Source organism: Cynoglossus semilaevis, chromosome 9 (genome assembly GCF_000523025.1).
Source record: "Cynoglossus semilaevis isolate Cse_v1.0 chromosome 9, Cse_v1.0, whole genome shotgun sequence".
In the NCBI taxonomy this organism is placed as follows: Eukaryota; Metazoa; Chordata; class Actinopteri; order Pleuronectiformes; family Cynoglossidae; genus Cynoglossus; species Cynoglossus semilaevis.
Window position 1 is genome coordinate 6,138,503 of NC_024315.1, and position 18,277 is coordinate 6,156,779.

An 18,277-nucleotide genomic window follows, 5' to 3' on the forward strand; every position below is an offset into this window, starting at 1 on the left:
AAAAGTAGGCGCGGCCTATACTGCCACCAATCAGAGACTGGATAGAAACTAAGGGGGGGCGAGTGAAATCCGTTTTGACCAATCGCTGGCCATAATTTGTGTTTCGTCAACGTCAAGCGCAACGATTAACGTCGCGAGTCAGTTGACTTCACTGAATTCAAAATACACCAAGAAGAGGAAGTTATTAACACAGGTGAAGTGAATAAAGAAAACAGCTCAAACATGTTCGTGTCTGTGTAAATGGGTAACATGACAGAGTCGAGTCATTGACCGAGGCAAATAAGTTAAACAGGCACTCTTTGAATCTTTCAAATAAGACAAGTCAAGTTAAACAGGCACTCTTTGAATCTTTCCTTCCTTTTTCTGTAGTTGTTTATTCCTTTATTTAGTTGGAAACAGTAAAGTTTAGTAGACAGTGCAATTATGATAAACAGTAAGTGACTAATTCATCTTGTACTAGTTAGGTCCTTGGTCACGTGTGTCAAAATACAACAAAACAACAACACAGAGAATCATAACAGTGAGCTACAATATTTTACGAATATAACGATTCCACGGTGTCATTCTAAATACCATCCACAATCCGTAAAAATCCAGCAAAGCTTTCAGAACACAGGGCACACATCAACTTAAACAATATACACAGGAAAGGTGAACATACTACACATAATTATGATTTCTATTATTATTATTACTCATTATTACTTATCAACATTTACCTTTTCTTTCACGTGGTTAACCAGGCAGTAAGCCATAGCTCACCGCGCCGCCTTGTGGTGCAGTGAGATAATGCAGAGAAGAAGATTATTGCTCAGTATTGTTCATCTCTGGGAATCCAAAGTGAACAGAAGTTATTCATTCTAAACTATAGTGTAACCACATACAAAAATTGACATATTATGTTGTGATCCTGCTTTTATGGTTTTTTATTTACATGAGTAAAAGTACATGATAAAATACTGTGATTATCTTGACCCTCAATAATACTGTCAGCCATTAGTGTTTTGACATTTCATTAGGTTTTTCACTTCCTTGTTTCTTTTCCATTTTCAACAGTCAGCTGTACAGATGTGTAAATTAATGGGGTGGTTTTTGTTTTAGAAAAATAATAATAATTGCACTAAATATCAGCAGGTTTTGTCTCTCAATTTTTCAACACCTTCTCTTTCAACAGGTCCAAGATGACCTGCCTCTCTTGGCTTTCCAGTTCAAATCTACATTCCCTGTCTTTTCTGTCTGCTTCCAGACGCTCCCTCTCCAAACTGATTTTACCTGAAAAAGGAACAGAGATTACTGACCTGTGCCACAATCAAAGAACTACATGTGCAGCTGTTTGTTTCATTGCAGAATATGTTCTTTATAAATATACTTCACAGCATGTGATGTGTGTAGTGTTTTTTTCTGTTACTAAATTGAATTCTCATTCAAATATGGACAGAAATCACCAAATTTACCAAAATTGATAGTGCTATTGTTGCTAGTTTTACAGCCTAACGATAAAAAAACCTACTCCTCTGAATTTCTAGTTCCTCTCGGCGAAGGGCCAGTTCCTCCTCCCGCAATCGTTGCTCTGCCTCTGAACGCTTCTCCAGAAAGCTGAGGATTTCTGAGTACGTCTGGCAGCAGCACTGGCACGGCCGTTTGGCTGTTGGTGCGGCCGACAACTCAGGTATTTCCTCATGATCCTCCTCTGGTTCTGTAAGAATCGTTATTGATTTTTTCTCCGATAATGAAAACCCGATAACACATTGCCTGGGTTTCGCCAAAAGATGTGTGCCCCAAAAATAGTTTTGGGGAAAAATGACTGTATATTCAGGTGAAAGTCATCAGATGGCAGCATTGCAGCTCATGTCATTAATCTATATTAATAATCAGGGGATTATATGCAGAATGCTGGTGCTTTACTAGGCCTATATCGGTATCGGTCGATATCGGAATCAGAAATTGGACAATATCGATTTGTCTTCAGTGGAAAATTTGTACTCTAGTACTAATATGCATTATACCTTTAACATTGTGTCAAAACATTTTGACTTAAATTTAACGATTTTAGGACACAACTTTACAACTTAGTGGTTCAGTGTTTTTTTACCTGCTGTGTGTGTGATAGTGATGTTGGGTTTGTCTTGTTCTGGTAGTAATTCTTCCATCGCTCTCTTCCTTAGCTCGTCTTCCTGGTCAGAAAAGAGGACAAAAATATTTCTTCAACCACGGAATAACAGACTCCACACTATGCTGTAGCAGTAGACACTGTAGAAGGAATTGGTGAAAATTGTAGATCAGTGTGAATCTAGGTTTGTTGAACTGTGCCATATCATTATAAACTGCTAAAATTGTCTCTGTATGTACGTATATCCTGTCCGCAAAGGTGGGTTGAACTACTGTGGGTAAAATTCAGTTTACTCTAAAAGGTCTGTGATAACATCTGAAAGTCCATTTGCCTTGCACTCAACATTTATCCTGGTATTCTAGTGACAGTTTTTCAAATTTAGGAATTGAAAAATCTATATGATGACAGTCCCACCACTCATAGTAGTCATGGAAATCTCTTTTCTCTGTTACAGGAAACACTCACGTCCACCTGATATTTGGAGCCTTCACTGCTGACCAGCAGCCCCTTCTCAGCCTCCAGCTCTAAAACCTCGTGGAGCAGATCCTCCTTCTGGGCATACAACCTCTCTGTTCCAAACCTGGAAACATCCGGAAACAAGAACACGTACTGGATCAACACCCCAACATGTTTACTTCAGCGTCCCCCAGACCTAGCCTTGTCCGTACCGACCTTCGCAGGCTGGAAAAGTCTTGTTTCTTGTAGTAGTCCAGCAGCAGCATGGTTCTCTCCCGACACCTCCTGGCGTCCACCTCAAAGTTCTCATCCTGCAGGGCAGCTGTGATAATTTCCCCCACACGAGCCCAGACCCTCCCTGAAATACAACACTGTGTGTGACGTTCACATGTCGGCCATTATGAACAGAGGTGAACTAGACAAGTGGTGGCCAGAGAGACGAAGGTTAGGACACTTGAAACTTGAAATTATTTCTATATCTGATGGTTAGGACTGAAACTTGAAATTATTTCTATATCTGACTATTTATTTTTGATAAGAAAACTCATTCTTTATCTATAAAATTAATGGAAATTGTAAAAATCTTAAATGGTTTCTGCAAAACCATTAGTCATAAAAGTTTAAACCATTCTTTACAGCTAAATGAATAGTTACCTTCCAAAATTACCTCTGACACAAATTGTAAGGCGATGAAAAAGTGTGAAAATCCTGTTTGACCAAGATGTTTTAGTTTGATTATTATTTAAAAATAATAAAAATAATAATAATAAAAATAAAACTAACCTGGCTCTTTGTTGGCAAATGGGTTCTGGGCGATGACCTCTCGCAGAAGGATGATGTCGTGCCTTGCTGAAAAGCGAACTTGTCTCTTCCGTTGGTTTGGTGACGGCCCGGAGAGAGAATAGCCTTTTGAGGAAGAAGGAAGTTTTTAGATTCAAATTATTGTCATTGGAATAACAAACCCATCCTGAAATAAGAGAAATACATATAATATACAACTGGAAAGAAAGCTGTCTCTCTTCCCCTTGTCATTGTTTCCTTTAACACAATCCTCCACTGTCCTCACCTCCTCTCTGACTGCGTCCATCCATCACTACATCTGAAGCTAACCAACAGCACCAAGTCCTCATATTTTTAAAGAAAACATTAATATTTCTTCTTTTTTAAGTTTTACAATTTTATATTTTAAATAACATTCTGTCACCGCTCTCATCATTACTCCTGCCCTTCACTGAGCACAAGTACACCCTGCAGCAACCAGCATAGTGCCGTACAGGAAACGTGACAAACAACCAGTAACGTCCCGGCAGCCATACACAGACCACTGCGGTCGGAACTGAGACATATGCGTCATAGGAGGACGTGAAGCCGGAGGAGGCCTTCTAGCTGGACTCCTGAGAAGGAGCGAATGGATTTCATTTACAGGAGACATTGATACAAGTGTGTGAAGTGCGCTGCCCTGCATCTCACCGTTGCCGATCGGCACCTCCACCACTACCCGTTCCATGTTTTTGTCTGTTGTGCATCCGGGAACCGGCTGACGCGCCGCGTACACGTCGACTCACAAGTACAGGTTCACGTCTGACGTGTAACTCTACTTGGCGGGGAATCAATTCAGAGGGATACTGTAGTACGTCGCCACTGTCTGAGGTGTACTAACAAATGTTAGCCACGGGATGGCGCCAGAGGTTTGATATAAAATTGAGGACCTGCGACGAGGTTGAGTGCGTTTCCAAAATGTAGGAATAATGTCGTAAAATGTTGAAGTAAACACACAAACATTTTGTTTAAACGTATTTATGTGCGATTTAAATTTGGATTTAAAGTTAAAACTGAGGACCCTCGTAAATCACAGGACGTCAGTTATCCAGGAACTAATGTGTACGTATCACCTGTAATGTGGGCGTTAAACTATTGTCTACCTAAAAAAAAAAGGGACAAAATCAGTTTAACGTGGTTTACAAAAATGTCTCCAATGTATAACGAAGACAAATGTCTTCATAAAAAACAAGTGATTCTTTCCACAAGATAAAACAGTTGACAGAGTCAGAACCCATAACTAAGGGCCTAACAAGTGGCCATGCTGTAACAACATGTGGCCCACAGGATCGGCCCCTCTTGAACCCACCGCCAGTGTGTTATCTCAAAGTCCACAAGAGTCCACTGCAGAGACCGTCTCTCAACATACAATAACTGTGATTATACAGTGTAAATTGTGCACATGAAAGAATGGCAATCAAGGCAACTGCAGCTGCCGACACAGCCGCTCCTGCCATCCTCAGAGCTAACCTGTCAGAGCACCGCTAATTATCCAGGACGCTCACAGTTCTCTGCAGAAGTGATCAAAGAATTTTTCCAGTGAGAACATCAGGACAGACAGTCTTTCAGAGGAACCGAAGAAGACGATTCACTGCTGTTACTAGCAGTTTGTTCACCTCCCCACTGTCTTCAAAAAAGCTCATTTTTAAAAGCAGTTTTAGATGCCACGTAACAGAAGATGAACTTAAATGCAGACGTGAGGTTTTACAGTTAAAGAGTAACCATAGTAACGGGGCAGTGACGGCAACTGTTGCCCTTGTTATCACCCTCACGTTTCATGGTAATGTTAACAAGCACTGGTAAAAATAGCGTTAATGTGTCCTTCAATCCTCACACACACACACACACACACATACACAAACACAAACACAGTCCCGTACAGACAGATGTTCAGATGTGGAGGATTCTGGAGTCTGGATGACAGACCTGCCCTTTTCACAAGGTGTTCAGTGAGCGCTGCCCTCGTGTTCTCACAGAGAATGAGTCACACTGAAGATTAGACCTCCCTAACTCTCTTTCCACCCACAGCCACTTTCTTCCTTCCTTAGTTTGACTTCACACACGATCAGGAATCACAGTGCACACACACACTCCTGCTGCAGCGCGCGACCAGATGTTTTTACTTTAAATGTGAAGAAAATCCAGATCACAGTATAAATCAGTACAGAAACAGTTTGAGTTTTTACACTATGTAAGTGTGTTATCTTCAAGCCATGCTGCTGTAGGCCTAGACTGCTGGGGGAACTCCCATCTCATCCCTCAATCTTTAAACAGATTCAAATTATTCATTGTTTTCTCATAACCTTTTTTTTCTAACTTTTACCACTAGTTGGTGCTATTGCTCTCTCAATGTCTTCCATTCTTCTGGCTTCTGGTCCAGATCTGACCCTCCTGTAATTATTAATGATGTCGTTATTTCTTTTGTTTTGTTTGTTCTTCTTCTGAACCTCTGAAGCCGCTGATGAAGTTGTTTTTTCATTTGTGTTGTTTGCATTTTTACAGCTTCTCTGACAGTTCTGTCTGACTGTGGGTCTGTTTATCTACTCCTGCCACCCCCCCCCCTCCTCTCCCTTTGTCCCTGTTTTCTCTCCCCTCTGCTGTCTCCCCTCTTTTCTCTTTCTCTCTTTGCTGGAGCAGATTTCTGAACACCGAGTCTGGACCTGTTGGAGATTTCTCCCCCGCTGCTGCTGATGTGCTCAGAGTCTGGTCTAGTTTGGTTTTCTATAATAATTGTCAAACACATTCTGCTCTACTTTGTCTTAGTAACAGTTGTAAACAGTATTTAAGCATGAAATGATTTGGTACCTTTTTTTTGAAGAGGTTTACTGTGATGAAAAACATTAGATATGGTTCTGAGGGAGATAAGACCTGTGACGTACGTCAGTGTTGACGCTGCTGAATAACTGATTCAACCTCCTAAATTATTCTATAACCAACAGGCATGAACAGATACGTTGTGTTAAACTTTATTGTATTTTACCTTTTTTTCCGTCCCTTTTACATTTGGAAACAATTTTTTTAATGATAACATATATTCTTCCACACAAGTTTGGTAAGCCTGCATTATATTCTATGTGTAGCCTGATAGTTCCTGGTTCTACATGTATGAAATAAATATATTTATAGCTACAAGTATTTCTTTCCTACGCAACAGTGTACTATCACCTGGAGCAAAATATGTGGTGTCAGTAAATAAAATATTTTGACAAACCATTCTGAAATGCACGTGTTGTTAGACATATTTGATGACTTGTCAAAATGCAGCATCAGCATCTCTTCAGAATACAAACAACCTTTATTTATTTATATTTTTTATTTATATTTTCTCTCTATCCCTTGTTAAATAAAACCATGACGTGATACGACTCCCATCATGCTATATATTTTTTTCTATCCACCTGAACCTCCACATTGTAAATAAGGGTTATATACGGTTGCCATGGCGACTATTCTTCTTGGCAACACAGAGTTCGGCTCCATGGTTTGAGTAGCCAGCGCATCCTTGTGCCCTGTGTCTTGGCTGCGCTGAGACACCCTCAGAAAAATGATCAGCATCCATGTCACAATTTTACATCATTAGTTGGAAATTAATGGAGTTAATGCACATATGGTAGGAGTAGGTAAAAAGACAATTACATATATATGTGTATATAAATATATATGTATATATATTTATATATACTGTATATACATATATGCATATATATACATATATGTATATAAATATATGTATATATATACTCATATGTGTATATATATATATATACATATATTTATGTATATATACATATATAAATGATGGGAATAAAAAAGTTCAGCTTCAGGACTCTGTAAAATGTGCTTCGTGATGCTGACTGTCATGACAACAGAATATATAACCGTGTCTGTAGTTGTTGTTGGTGCGTTGATCCATATCTTGTGCAGAAACGTGTGTATGGACCACCACAGAGGAGGAAATGAATGCAAGGGAATTGAATTATTCATGAGAAGCTAATCTATAGCTACAAACACACACCTTGGTTTCCTCATGTTTATTATATATCAGTCGGTGTGTTTTCACAAGAGACGCCACGACATCTGTTCCGTCAGGTAAATACATCCTTTTTTCTGTGTGTGTGTCAAAGACATGAAGAGGCGTGGCCACTACTGAGGCTGCTGCAGTTTAGTGTCATCTCTGACTATCTCAATCCTGGTGGCAGACACTAATGAACCAGAGATGACTGCTATGATCATTCTGTTCTTTAAAGGTCTATAAATACCTGGCTGTAGGTGTGTGGTTAAAGACTCAGTGATCAGTGACAGTCACTACAAAAATGAGAAGAAGAATTACTAAAAGCAACAGTAAAAACAGTGGCGGAGGTTCAGGCACTGAACATGACAGCAGGTGTGAGATAAGAAAAGCTCGCAGGAGAGACGGAACTAATGAGGTGAACTGTGCTGTTGTCTTGGTATTTAAAAATAAATTCTCCAGTTTTCACCCTTCGTCTGTTGTTTGGAGCCGAGCAAATCAGTGAAAGGCTGAAACTTTTAAATATGTATAATATTAAGGAAAGAAAGAAAGCAAGAAAGAAAGAAAGAAAGAAAGAAAGCCTGTTACGAGGCTGCGTTAGAGTCTACATGACGGAGCAGGTGAAGCCGCAGCACTCCTTCAGCAGAGTCAGGCCAGTCTTGGTGAAGGGGGAGGAGGACTGTTGAGCCCTGGACGGCACCTGTCTGCTGGACACACCTGGACACATGAAAATATGTTGTGTTTTTATTGTAGTAGAGTGGAGGAGGGAAAGGATAAGTGTGTAATCTAACAACGTTGACCTGACATTTGACCAAGGTCCTAACATGGGGGGATTATGAAACAATAAAAATAAAAGCAGAAATAAAATGCATTCATGTATTCTCATTTGATAGGGTGAAAGTCGTGTACCTGTCTTCACAGTTTTTCTTGGAGTTTTGGTCTTGAGAAAATCTGCCATTTCTTTATCTTCTTCTTTCTCCCTGTAGAAATAAGGAAATATGGTGTTCACAAGACGTCAATTGACGTTTATTAAAGTTTATTTGGTACTAACTGTAGAAGATGGGTTAGATATTGGTAAAAAAAAAATCCCAAAATGAACTTGTGTTTTTATGTTTCTCTGACTGTAAAGTTACGAACCACTGTCAAACACCAGGTTTTTGTAATGTTAAAAAAATGGTCCACAACAAATGAATCACTTCAAAAACAAACATTTTGGAGCCTGAGCCCATATTTTGAATTTTTAAAATCTGAAATGTAACAATCTTCTAGTTTCAATTTGCTCAGAATGAACTTAATCAGTCTGGAACTTTGGCCTGTTTAGTTGAACACAACTCTGATATACTGGCAGGAATTGAAGAAAGACACAGAGAAAGATCTTCTTCAACAGCTGTATAAAAGAGTATCTTAAACACACACATATATTGTATTCTAGCGGTGAGAACACTTTTCAGTTTAATGACCTTGAGTTCTGTCATTTTTTGTTTTTATTTGTATCTTCCTACTCTCAGCCTAAATCAATCTTCCTACATTTAAAGACTCCTCCATCGGGTCACCTTCAGCTGTAAGTGAAAATCTTCAAACGGATCGATGTTGGTTTGGAAACAACTTACAGTCAACAATGAATTAGAATTAGATACAAAAATACATTGGTGTTTGTCCCAGCATTTCTCTGTGTTCCTGTCACATCAGAATGGATGTGATGGAAGGAGGATGTGAAATAAGGTTTGGAGTTTTTGATCCTCCCTAGCTGCGAGGACAGCAGTGAACATCAAGGAGATGCAAATTGTTTTATCTTTTTTTTTTTTCCAACCCGTGGCAGCTTTTTATCTAGTGCTCGCTCATTCATGCTGTTGCATCTTTAATTGAAATTATTCTTTTAAGTGTGTATTCCTCTAGTCGCAGTCGCACTGAAAATTAGGAAACATTACAGGGATTCGACAGGGCACAGCAGGGCCCCCTTGTGACAATATGCAAAAGAATGATATTAATAATATAAGACAGATTCACACAGGATTAGAAAACAATACGTGACACTCTACTGATCCTGATCATGTCGTGAACAGCTACTGTTTACTGAGAAGAAACGGGGGCGAAACCTGAGTCTTTCAAACTCCACATCATCTACGAGGTAATCTCTTGTCTCCACCAGCTTCTGGATTTGCTGCAGCAGTTCTTCTTCCTTCTGCCGGTCCTCATTAGACTTGTCATTATCTGCAGCACAAAGAAGAAAAACCATCTGGATATCCATTGTTTGTCCCAAATCGCCCGCTTAGCAGTGAACCAGACAAACAAATGGTAGAAGACTGAATATATAAGAATATATCAAAGGATGTAGAATTGGACGAGAATGAACAGTCACCCCACAGAGCTTTATTTTAAAACGATTACTTTTGGTGTATATACATATATATTTATCAGATATACAAAAAACAGTGTCATCTACATACATAAAGAACCTGACTCTTTTACCACTTTCACATAAATAACACATATGTGTGTGACAAATATCAATGTATTTATATATATGTATATACTGTATATATATATGTATGTATGCAGATGACACCTGGTACCTTTGGCTGTGTTTTTCAGTACATATCTTTGTGAAAGAAGCTTTTCTAAAATGAAGATCAGAAAGAAACAGGTCAGGGACGGTAGATGAGTTTTTTAAAAATGTCTCTTTCATGAAACTTAATCTTGTCTATCAAATAATTAAAAGCAACACAAAAGTAAAAAAAAAAAAATAACCATGACCATTTGCGAGAAAAACTAAATTGAAAATTGAAGATGTACCAAGTAAGTAATCATTTGTATCATTTCTACCTGGTATGGACACTAATTTTTGCAGCTCCTTCTTCAGGCGAGTTATTTCTTTGCACAGCTGAATGTCATCCATCCTGCAGGGCAGAACACAAATACATACACATAAACATAAATAAAATATATATAAAAATATAAACGTACGTTAATGTATATATGTATATACTTATCAGCCCTCCAGTCAAATTTTGAACCTAATTTGGCCCGTCATCCAGAAGTTTGACTATGCCTGGCTTTTTTTGAGTTCCACACAGAAAAACCTTGTATTTCCCTCAGGAGGAGACACCATCATTCAAAGTTGAAAACCCAGTGGGTCACACACACACACACTACCAGAGCTTTCACTCTGAGTGTCTGAGTGTCTGACTCCCCTCTTTCAATGACCCTTCAAGAAACCAGATCATTACCGACACCGAGATGGGATGAAAAACCAGCACCACTTCGGCAGAAGCTGTTTAACACAGATCCATGTTAGAAACGGGCTCTGAATGATAAATGTCCACTGCACACATTCATCACCGTCGCATGAACAAATCTCTTTGACGCTCTGCCTTGTCTGTTGTCATGGAAGATGTCCTCCCAAGACCTCACGATCATGTCCTCACCCTGAGACCTGTCCATGAGGTTTGGAATACAAATGAGCTGCTGTATTTATATTCTCTTCTCTCATTTCTTACCACAACACAACTGCCCCTCCTACATTCTTACTGCCACCTTAGCCGTGTTACTGCGCAACCTTCCAGAGAACTAGATGAATAAATATCTGTGTGTCAACCTGCCTGAGCAAAGGTAAAGATGTTCAAATTTTAATGGGGGGGGGGATAATAGGCTGGGGTAAGATGAGGGTCTGCGCTGCATTCTCCTCTGCCAACACTCGGGTCTCGGAGCAGATAGATGGAGCGTTGGTGTGAACTAAGAGAAATTACATGTAAAAGTCATGTATTGTACAAAGGCTAAAATGCTTTTAGCCTTCTCCATGCCATCTATAGGGAAATTGTGGGAATTGCAGAGAAAAAGCAAAAACATAACCACAATACAAACCAATTATATTACAAAGCTAAATGGGCCACATCTGGCCCTCGGGCCTTAGTTTTCCCATGACTAGTTTAAAGAATAATGTGGGTTTGACAGAAAACTATAGTTAGTTTAAAAAAAACCATTGAATTAAGATTATTGCAAAAATATTCTCCTGAAATTATACATACATTTATTATTACACATATTTTAGGTTCAATGAGGCTGCATTGTTTTTGTTTCTTTTGTTTGTTTTTAAACTGAATTGTCACAGTTTTACCTGTAACCATGGAAAAACCACTCCATGTTAATATTCGCAGACAGGTCACAGAGTTAGCTGAAGCATCATCTGATCTTAGGTTGACATTGTTCACATTAGCCTACAAACCACCGCTGCCGATCGAGAGTTAAAGAGGCCGGTGATGTTTTTATTGTTTTGCTGTTAGCAAGCAAGCTAAAAATAAAATAAAATAATCCACAAAATCAAATAATAACTATATCTCTCTGGCCACTGCTCAGGTGTGGACCACTCACATATATCTGAGCTCTGACTCCCTCCGAACCAGGACATCTCTGATCCTCTCGATCTTCAGGAGTTCCCCCTCGATGTCGTCCACAGTGATGGTGGAGTCTGCCATGGAAACCACGTCCTCCTCTAGAGGAGAAGAAGAGAGGAGGTGTGACCCCTGGCCAACATGAAGGTCAATGAACTCTCTCTATCTAGATCAGTGTTTCCCAAACTTTAATAGACAATAGACATTATTCGTAAACTCCTGGGAAACATGATGTGAGACATCTCTTGCGACCCACCTGAGGGCTGCGACCCAGTCTTTGGGAAACAATAATGTAGATAATGAACCAAACCTTTGTTCAACCAAATGAACAAAGAACCATCCACACACACACTTTCACATCTATGGTCATTTCAGAGTGTCTGAACCTAATACTCAGATGCGGGATTTCCCAAGATGTGTGCACGAGCTGCCACTAGGGGGTGTGCGAGATAAAACGCGATGGCCGTCGGAGTGGGTTTTTTTTTTTTATGGGATTTTTCCACACAATAAGGTCGTGTAAAGAAATATGTCCTTTGTAAAATTTGAAATAAAAAGATGACATTTTAATTAATAAATAAGTGCATGCCGTAAAAATTATGTAATCTGATTTATAATATTTATAAGAAATCACGTTGCCTTTTTTTTCTTTATTCGAAGGTCTGGGTAATTGCAGGTCCATCAACCCATCTGGGAAATAAAAGGCAGTGAAAGGCCAGACATGTTTGCCAACCTCTGCTCTAATGAGCACGTGTTGCTGCTGTTGGTGTGCACGCACACACACACAGAAACTTGGTTTTGCATAAGAGCTGGGCGCAGCTATTGAATGAAAACACCCGTACATGATGGCATGGTTTTGCAGGGCGTCATCGTACACTGCTGCTAACAGCGTGCTGCAGCAGAGACTCTCTGGGACAGGTTATTCTGCCACTCAGCAGTTATGACTCATCTCTGGAAAATGTTCGCTCTTTTACACATTGTCCATTCTCACCGTCTGGTTTGGGTTTCTTTTTACTCCCCTCTCCTTATTTTACTTCACATCTCTGCTACACCATTCCCTTTTTTTTCTGTCCCCTCTGAGATGTGAATTACATAATGAGCTCAATTTACTGGCTTTGCTTCAACTCTTCCAGTGGCACGCTGTGCTCCAGCCTAATGAGCTGGGGCAGTGCACTGACAGGAAGAGCAGCCGGATGAGACTCCAGGAGGTTAGGGTTTAAGAGGGGAGGATGGAGGGTGAGGAGAAATGGACAGCTAGAGGAAAGTGAGGAAAAAAGAGGAGGGAAGAAGCAAAGACTTCAATGAAAAAGGAGGAGGACTTTTTAGGACTTTTTAAGATTCACGTCGACGGTTAATGGACTTCATATTTCCACAGTTTTCAGCCAAGAACAGAGGAGGAGAAAACTGTTGATCAACGGATGAACGTTCATTAATACAAATACTATTATTTTTACAGTATATGTTGATTGCTATGCTATTATTAATATTACTGTTATTTTAGGTTGCTGGTTCTAATCCTAACTTCAGTAGAGCTGTGGTATTTTGAAGCACACAAACTACCCCCCACCCCTCCCAAAAAAAGAGAGAGAGAGAGTGAGAGAGAGAGCATTGTTTTTGTTTTGTAATTTCAATGTTCAGTGAAAAATATATGAAAAATTCAAACATATGTGGTTCACTGTAGCTCGGTGGGTCAGGAGTTAGACACCGTTTTATCAACTGTAAATACATGAAGTGGTCATTAAATGGTTAAGCAAAGGCATTATGGGTAAGTCAAAGGATCAACATCACCGTGATGAGAAGTGATGCTGTGATGGAAGCACTTCATTAAATAAATGAAACAGCTGTTAGTGTTAACACTCATCGATTCTTATCCATCAACTCAAGGAGCATCAACACACACACGCACACTCTGTCAACACACACACTCACACACAAGAAAAAATAAATAAAAAATAAACACCTGTGGATTAGATTCCATTTAGATTCCGTGTCTTTACTGCATAAAGAAACAGAAACCCATTTTTCTGGCTATTTGTGTTTGAGAAACTTCAAAATAAAATAATAAAATAAAACCAAACCTGTTCAACCAAGAGAAGATCACGCAGTTGAATATCTGCTGCTGATAGAGACAGTTGTTAAAGCCTAACTGTGTAGCGTATTAATGTAGTGGATAATGATGCTCAAACCAACAGAAGGTTAACCTGCTGGGTATTATTTTACTGACAGACAATTAACTTCACCAGGCTCACCCACAGCAAAGGAACAAATATAGAAATAAGATAAAAAAAAAACAAACCCCACATCAAACCACTGCAGTGTTGGTGGCTCACCTGGTTCGCCGGTGTCTTTGCTCCATTCAGTGCGCTCCAGTGAACCATACTGATGAGAAGATCCTCGCTTCTTCTCCATCGGTCCGGCAGCAGAGGCAGCTCTCTCTGTCTCCACTTCCTCTCCTACAGATGCAGATGGCGGGGAAACTGGAGCCTCAGGGAGGGTCTCGGCGTCTGTTTGTTGATGCCGTTCACTGAGTCATCACCAGTCAGTCACCAACCTGCAGAGGCAGAGAGATGGAGATACCCCCACCGCCACCAACACCATCTACACCAGCAGCAGCAGCAGCAGCAGCAGCATTCTCTTACTCCAGCTCAGGCAGGTGTCAGTGTGCCGTGGGTAAAAGGAAAGCAGACTAGTGCCATCTGGTGGCCAGCAGGTGAAGTCACCAAAAGGAAGAGCTAACTCATTGCAGCTCGTCAGGACAAATCTGCATCTAAAAAAAAAAACAAAACACTTTTTTTCCCAAAACAAACATTTTATTACACAATTAAATCTTATATTTACAAAAAAGATTCAATGTCCATGGTATGAAACTGTGCAAAACTCATGATTTCACTCTCCTGCTGTAGAATAGACAGACGTGGGCTGTGGAGGCACAGCCGAAGTAACTGCCAAACAATCACAGTCAATGTGATTTTTTTTTCAAACCATATGACAGCAAATATACCTTTATATTTTACTTGAATAACTAACAACAATTCACCAATACAGTAAGACTGCGGCGCCTTAAAGACGAACCTTTGAGACAGTAACTCCTTGTACATTCAGGTCTGTAACCACGAGAATGTGTAAAGAGTCTGGCTGTTCGGGTAGAAACAGATCAAAAATGATGGAAAAAAAAACATCCGAGACGTTTACTGACAAGTTTCACTTTCAAATATCGCCGACCTACGCTCTTGGTCTACGACAGTATTGTCCACAGAGCTGAAGACACGTGGTGTCTGGGCAGGACTTCTTGCACGTTGTTCTCACCTCTACAGACGTTGTGGTCTTCTGTTGTTCCCGTCACTAAGTTTGAAGATGATAAATATACTTCTACTTTTACTATCTACGAGCCACAGCAACAGGAAATGACTTTTTGTTCTTTTGCATTTTGTGAGCAAAAAAAAAAAGAGCTTTGATCGCACAAGTTCTGCAACTATCAGAGGGCTGTAGTTGGTAAATGCAGGTGTGCCTGTATCTCTGCATTCCCCTGTGGTTAATGAACACTCCTCTGTGTGTGTGTGTACTTGTTTATGTAAGCAGCAAATAGTAGTGTGTCGAAAAGAAAAAAAAAGAAATACCAACATTTTCCAGTTCCACATGCTGCCAATAATCTGCAGATTAAATTCTGACGACAAAAAAACTGATCACCAGTGTCGACCGTCGTCTTCTACAGCTTCAGCTTCAGCTTTCTCAGTCTTGTGGCGACTGGGAGCCAATCCCAGCAGTCCATAAAAAGACCACCAGTGAACTAACCGCTCCTCCACTGTGTGGCGCTGATAAAGTTCATGTATGTGTTAATCCAGGTGAGTCCACTGTCTGTGTTGTTTCCAGCCTGAAGCTTCTTCACACACTCGTCGCTCACGTCCTGGATCTGGTTTCAGGACTATAACTCAGACCTCTGGTCAACGTTCCCGGGATTGAAACACAGCGTGGTTTTGCTTCAAGTGTCGGCGTTGTGTCAGTTTATGATTCCAGCAAACGTGTTGATGGGGAGAGGGAGCCCTTTGATCATGTATTTGCTCAGTCCAGCGTTCGTCTCCTCCCCGACGGTGAACTTGGATCGAATGGTTTTCTGGACGTAGTAGCCGGGGTCGAGGCACGGGGAGATCTCCATGCTACAAAAGAATAACGACCCAAAATAAAGCAGGTAACAGTTCAACTGTGTAACAATTTTGATGTCTTTGAATTAAATAAAGGAACAGAGATGATGCCTAAAATAAAACGTTTCCCAGGAACTATTTAAGTCACAGGTTTTTGTTTCTCTTTCCAACAACGGAGACAGTTATTTGCAGTTATCTTCATCCGACAAAACCCTACTGTAGTGTTCCACTTATACAACCTGTGGTGAATTAACAAACTCCGTCACGGTCGTCCTTACCACTGCACACCAGCATATGTCCTCTGTGAGTCCACTGTGACGGTGAAAGATCGACCCTCCTTGGCGTCAATTTTGATGTTGTTTGTCCGAATCTTGGATTCCTGTCGATTGAAAATGTTTAATATTTTTTTTATTTTATTAAATATATAGATTTAATAATAATAAAATATATATATTTTTTATAGATTTCTAACAATATGCACCAAGTTTTTTTAATTTTATTAAATATATATATATATATTTAATAATAATAATATATATATATTATAGATTTCTAACAATATGCACCAAGTAAATTTAATCTGTTGTTCAAACCTACCATGTGGCTGTTCTTAGTTTTGGTTGGAGGCTCATTCATGGTTACAGTCAAACAGTTTAGATCTGCGTGAGAGATGAAGAAAAAAATGTCGTTAGCGTTTGAAACTTTCAAAAGGAAATGTGTTGCCGGACTGAAAGTGTCTGTCGTTGGGTGAGGCTACACTGAACCTTCTGCTTCACTGGTGGGGATGGCATTGATCTGAACGCCCGACGTTCTGCAGGAGACGCCTTTGTCGATGTCCGTGCCTCTCAACGTCACCTGAAAACACAAACAACAAACCTTCACACTCACACCTAATACATGACCAACCATCTTGGAAGAAAGAAAATGCATTCAGCTTCATATAAAAGAGCATGACGTCACCTTTTTATAACTCATGGAGATCATGGCTCCACATGTTTCACCGGCGTTTCGTCTAGGTTTTTCTGCCGAAACGATATGAATGTTTACGTACAGGAATTACAGTTTGTTTTACAGGAAAACAAGAGTAGGAATATTGAAAAAACAATCACCTCGAACTGATGCTGAGATTTTTTTGAACTCAGGAAACTCCACTTCTAGATGAGTGAGGAACACCTCCTCCACTGAATCCTTGATTTTACCTCGGAATGTGAGCTGTGGACACAAAACAAAAGACAGATGCTGTGTTTCAATCCTTAAACATTAATAACGTTCTATCTATCGATCTATTTTTAGGTTAAAGCTCCCGTAAAGATGAGAGAAAACACATAGAAACCAAAGACAACTCACTGTACCTTAACAAAATAGATGCTGAAGAAGACAGGCTGCTGGCCAGTTCGGACGTAATAAGATATGACATCAGAGGTGAAGGGCTCCTTAGGTCTGCCTGGATTGGCTTGTTGCTGTTGACAGTAGAACTCATGTAAATACAACCTGACCCGCCACTACATCTTGCTTAGATGACAACATGTTATGAGTATAATTGATTGGACAATAAAGAAATGTTGAGTCTTGAGAATGGACAAAAATGAGCAGAGGAGGGAAACACTGTGGTCGATCAGTTTGAACAGCGTTATAATTATGATGATCTCTTCAGGCCTCTATTACCATCTTTGCCAGTTTGGGGATCATGGAGCCTAAACCTCTGATGTTACAGTTGTACCATGGGTCCACCATGCTCAAGTACGAACCAAGAGTGCAGGGATTTTCCTTCAACTGACTCACAGGCTGGTTAACCTACACAATGGGGAACAATGAAACAGAACAAAGAACACATCAAGAACGAGAGGGAAAGGTGCTAAACCAAAGATCGTCATCGTTTCAGAACAAAAACAACAATCGTAAACCGTAAAAAAAAAAAGTGAGTATTTGATCACATGATTAAAAATACATGTCTTTATAATAAGATAAAATAATAGCTGAAATATATATTATTATAAGCTACAGTACATTTCCTAATGTAAAAAAATGAATAAAACAGTTTCATTTCTTCTACGTCGTCTGAATCAAACCACAAAGGTTCAAAACCTCTGATGTGTTGACTTTCACAACGTAGCTGTGACCGGTTGAAAGGAGGAAGTTTTCTCACCTTTACAGACGATATGTGAGCTGTAGCCTTGCAAACAGGGATGTAGTAAAACTGCAGGTTGACTTTCATTGTGAGGAACAGTCGCCGTGCTTCCCTTTTCCTGGAGATGTGTGAAACGTTTGTAACGTAAGACGAAACAGAGCAGTTTGACCACAAAGAAAAGGCTGGACACTTCTACTGTGGGTACTGAATCAATATATACCATGTATATAT

General features: G+C 39.9%; 3 protein-coding genes and 1 long non-coding RNA gene across 11 annotated transcripts in view; 1 reads left to right on the forward strand and 3 right to left on the reverse strand.

Moving 5' to 3' along the window:
• Positions 1-354: 354 nt before the first annotated feature.
• LOC103383592 (trichohyalin) lies at positions 355-4,334 on the reverse strand. Of its 3 annotated transcripts, none has more exons than XM_008316786.3 (7): positions 4,037-4,334; positions 3,350-3,472; positions 2,783-2,924; positions 2,576-2,690; positions 2,093-2,174; positions 1,511-1,696; positions 355-1,272 (listed from the first exon to the last, which is right to left on the reverse strand). In XM_008316786.3, the coding sequence occupies exons 1-7, from the start codon at positions 4,071-4,073 to the stop codon at positions 1,145-1,147; spliced, it is 813 nt and encodes a 270-aa protein (XP_008315008.1). In that variant the 5' UTR covers positions 4,074-4,334; the 3' UTR covers positions 355-1,144. The 3 variants fall into 3 exon arrangements, with proteins under 3 accessions (XP_008315008.1, XP_024914706.1, XP_024914705.1); XM_025058938.1 differs by lacking the exon at positions 4,037-4,334 and adding an exon at positions 3,633-3,990 and having other exon boundaries at positions 2,582-2,690; XM_025058937.1 differs by lacking the exon at positions 4,037-4,334 and adding an exon at positions 3,633-3,981.
• LOC107989021 (uncharacterized) lies at positions 1,591-2,644 on the forward strand. The gene is made up of 3 exons (XR_001760514.1): positions 1,591-1,669; positions 2,166-2,294; positions 2,565-2,644. It is a non-coding gene; the product is annotated as an uncharacterized LOC107989021 (long non-coding RNA).
• A 2,005-nt stretch (positions 4,335-6,339) lies between the features above and the next one.
• On the reverse strand, positions 6,340-14,461 carry pik3r6a (phosphoinositide-3-kinase, regulatory subunit 6a). The gene is made up of 6 exons (XM_008316768.3): positions 14,110-14,461; positions 11,763-11,883; positions 10,218-10,291; positions 9,491-9,605; positions 8,304-8,374; positions 6,340-8,111 (listed from the first exon to the last, which is right to left on the reverse strand). The coding sequence occupies exons 1-6, from the start codon at positions 14,186-14,188 to the stop codon at positions 7,999-8,001; spliced, it is 573 nt and encodes a 190-aa protein (XP_008314990.1). The 5' UTR covers positions 14,189-14,461; the 3' UTR covers positions 6,340-7,998.
• Positions 14,462-14,567: 106 nt separating this feature from the next.
• The window catches only part of pik3r6 (phosphoinositide-3-kinase regulatory subunit 6), an 18,438-nt gene continuing 14,728 nt past the window's right edge, over positions 14,568-18,277 (reverse strand). For all 6 annotated transcript variants that reach the window (XM_008316772.3, XM_025058405.1, XM_008316769.3 and 3 more), the window contains exons 13-21: positions 18,065-18,164; positions 17,584-17,712; positions 17,271-17,378; positions 17,028-17,130; positions 16,879-16,940; positions 16,683-16,773; positions 16,516-16,577; positions 16,197-16,297; positions 14,568-15,933 (exon numbers count right to left, since the gene is read on the reverse strand). In XM_008316772.3, coding sequence (XP_008314994.1) covers positions 15,777-15,933; positions 16,197-16,297; positions 16,516-16,577; positions 16,683-16,773; positions 16,879-16,940; positions 17,028-17,130; positions 17,271-17,378; positions 17,584-17,712; positions 18,065-18,164 — 913 coding nt within the window. In that variant the 3' untranslated portion in view covers positions 14,568-15,776. The remainder of the gene's footprint in view (positions 15,934-16,196; positions 16,298-16,515; positions 16,578-16,682; positions 16,774-16,878; positions 16,941-17,027; positions 17,131-17,270; positions 17,379-17,583; positions 17,713-18,064; positions 18,165-18,277) is intronic.